General features: G+C 47.5%; 1 protein-coding gene across 1 annotated transcript; it reads right to left on the bottom strand.

Annotated features, from left to right (window-relative positions):
* Positions 1–97: 97 nt before the first annotated feature.
* CSUI_011188 (abc transporter transmembrane region domain-containing protein) lies at positions 98–290 on the bottom strand (the record flags this gene model as incomplete). The annotated part of the gene is made up of 1 exon (XM_068071289.1): positions 98–290. A coding segment is annotated over one exon (192 nt), but the record flags the coding sequence as incomplete, so codon positions are not given.
* Positions 291–320: the final 30 nt, after the last annotated feature.

The following is a 320-nucleotide window of genomic DNA, read 5'->3' as shown; positions in this document are numbered from 1 at the left end:
GAAAGAAAGAAAGAATCTCCCTCCCTCTTCTCACTGTCTCTACACATTATCGCTTACAACAAGTGAGAGAAGGGAAGTTGGTATGAGAAGAGGTGATGGAAGAAGGACTCCCAAGAAGGCTTACCTGCGTCTCGCACTGTGGAAAGCCTATGAGCTATCATGAGGGTCAGCTTATCCTTAGAGGCGATAATACTGTCTAGAGTGGCCTGGACTACTCTCTCACTCTCCGCATCCAGTGCGGACGTCGCTTCATCCAAAATTAGCATGCGGGGCTGCGGAAGTAAAGCTCTGATATGAAACCGCATACAAAGATACAAAGA

This window comes from Cystoisospora suis, assembly GCF_002600585.1.
Source record: "Cystoisospora suis strain Wien I chromosome Unknown contig_10035, whole genome shotgun sequence".
Taxonomy (NCBI): domain Eukaryota; phylum Apicomplexa; class Conoidasida; order Eucoccidiorida; family Sarcocystidae; genus Cystoisospora; species Cystoisospora suis.
This window is presented reverse-complemented; position numbering and strand designations above follow the sequence as displayed.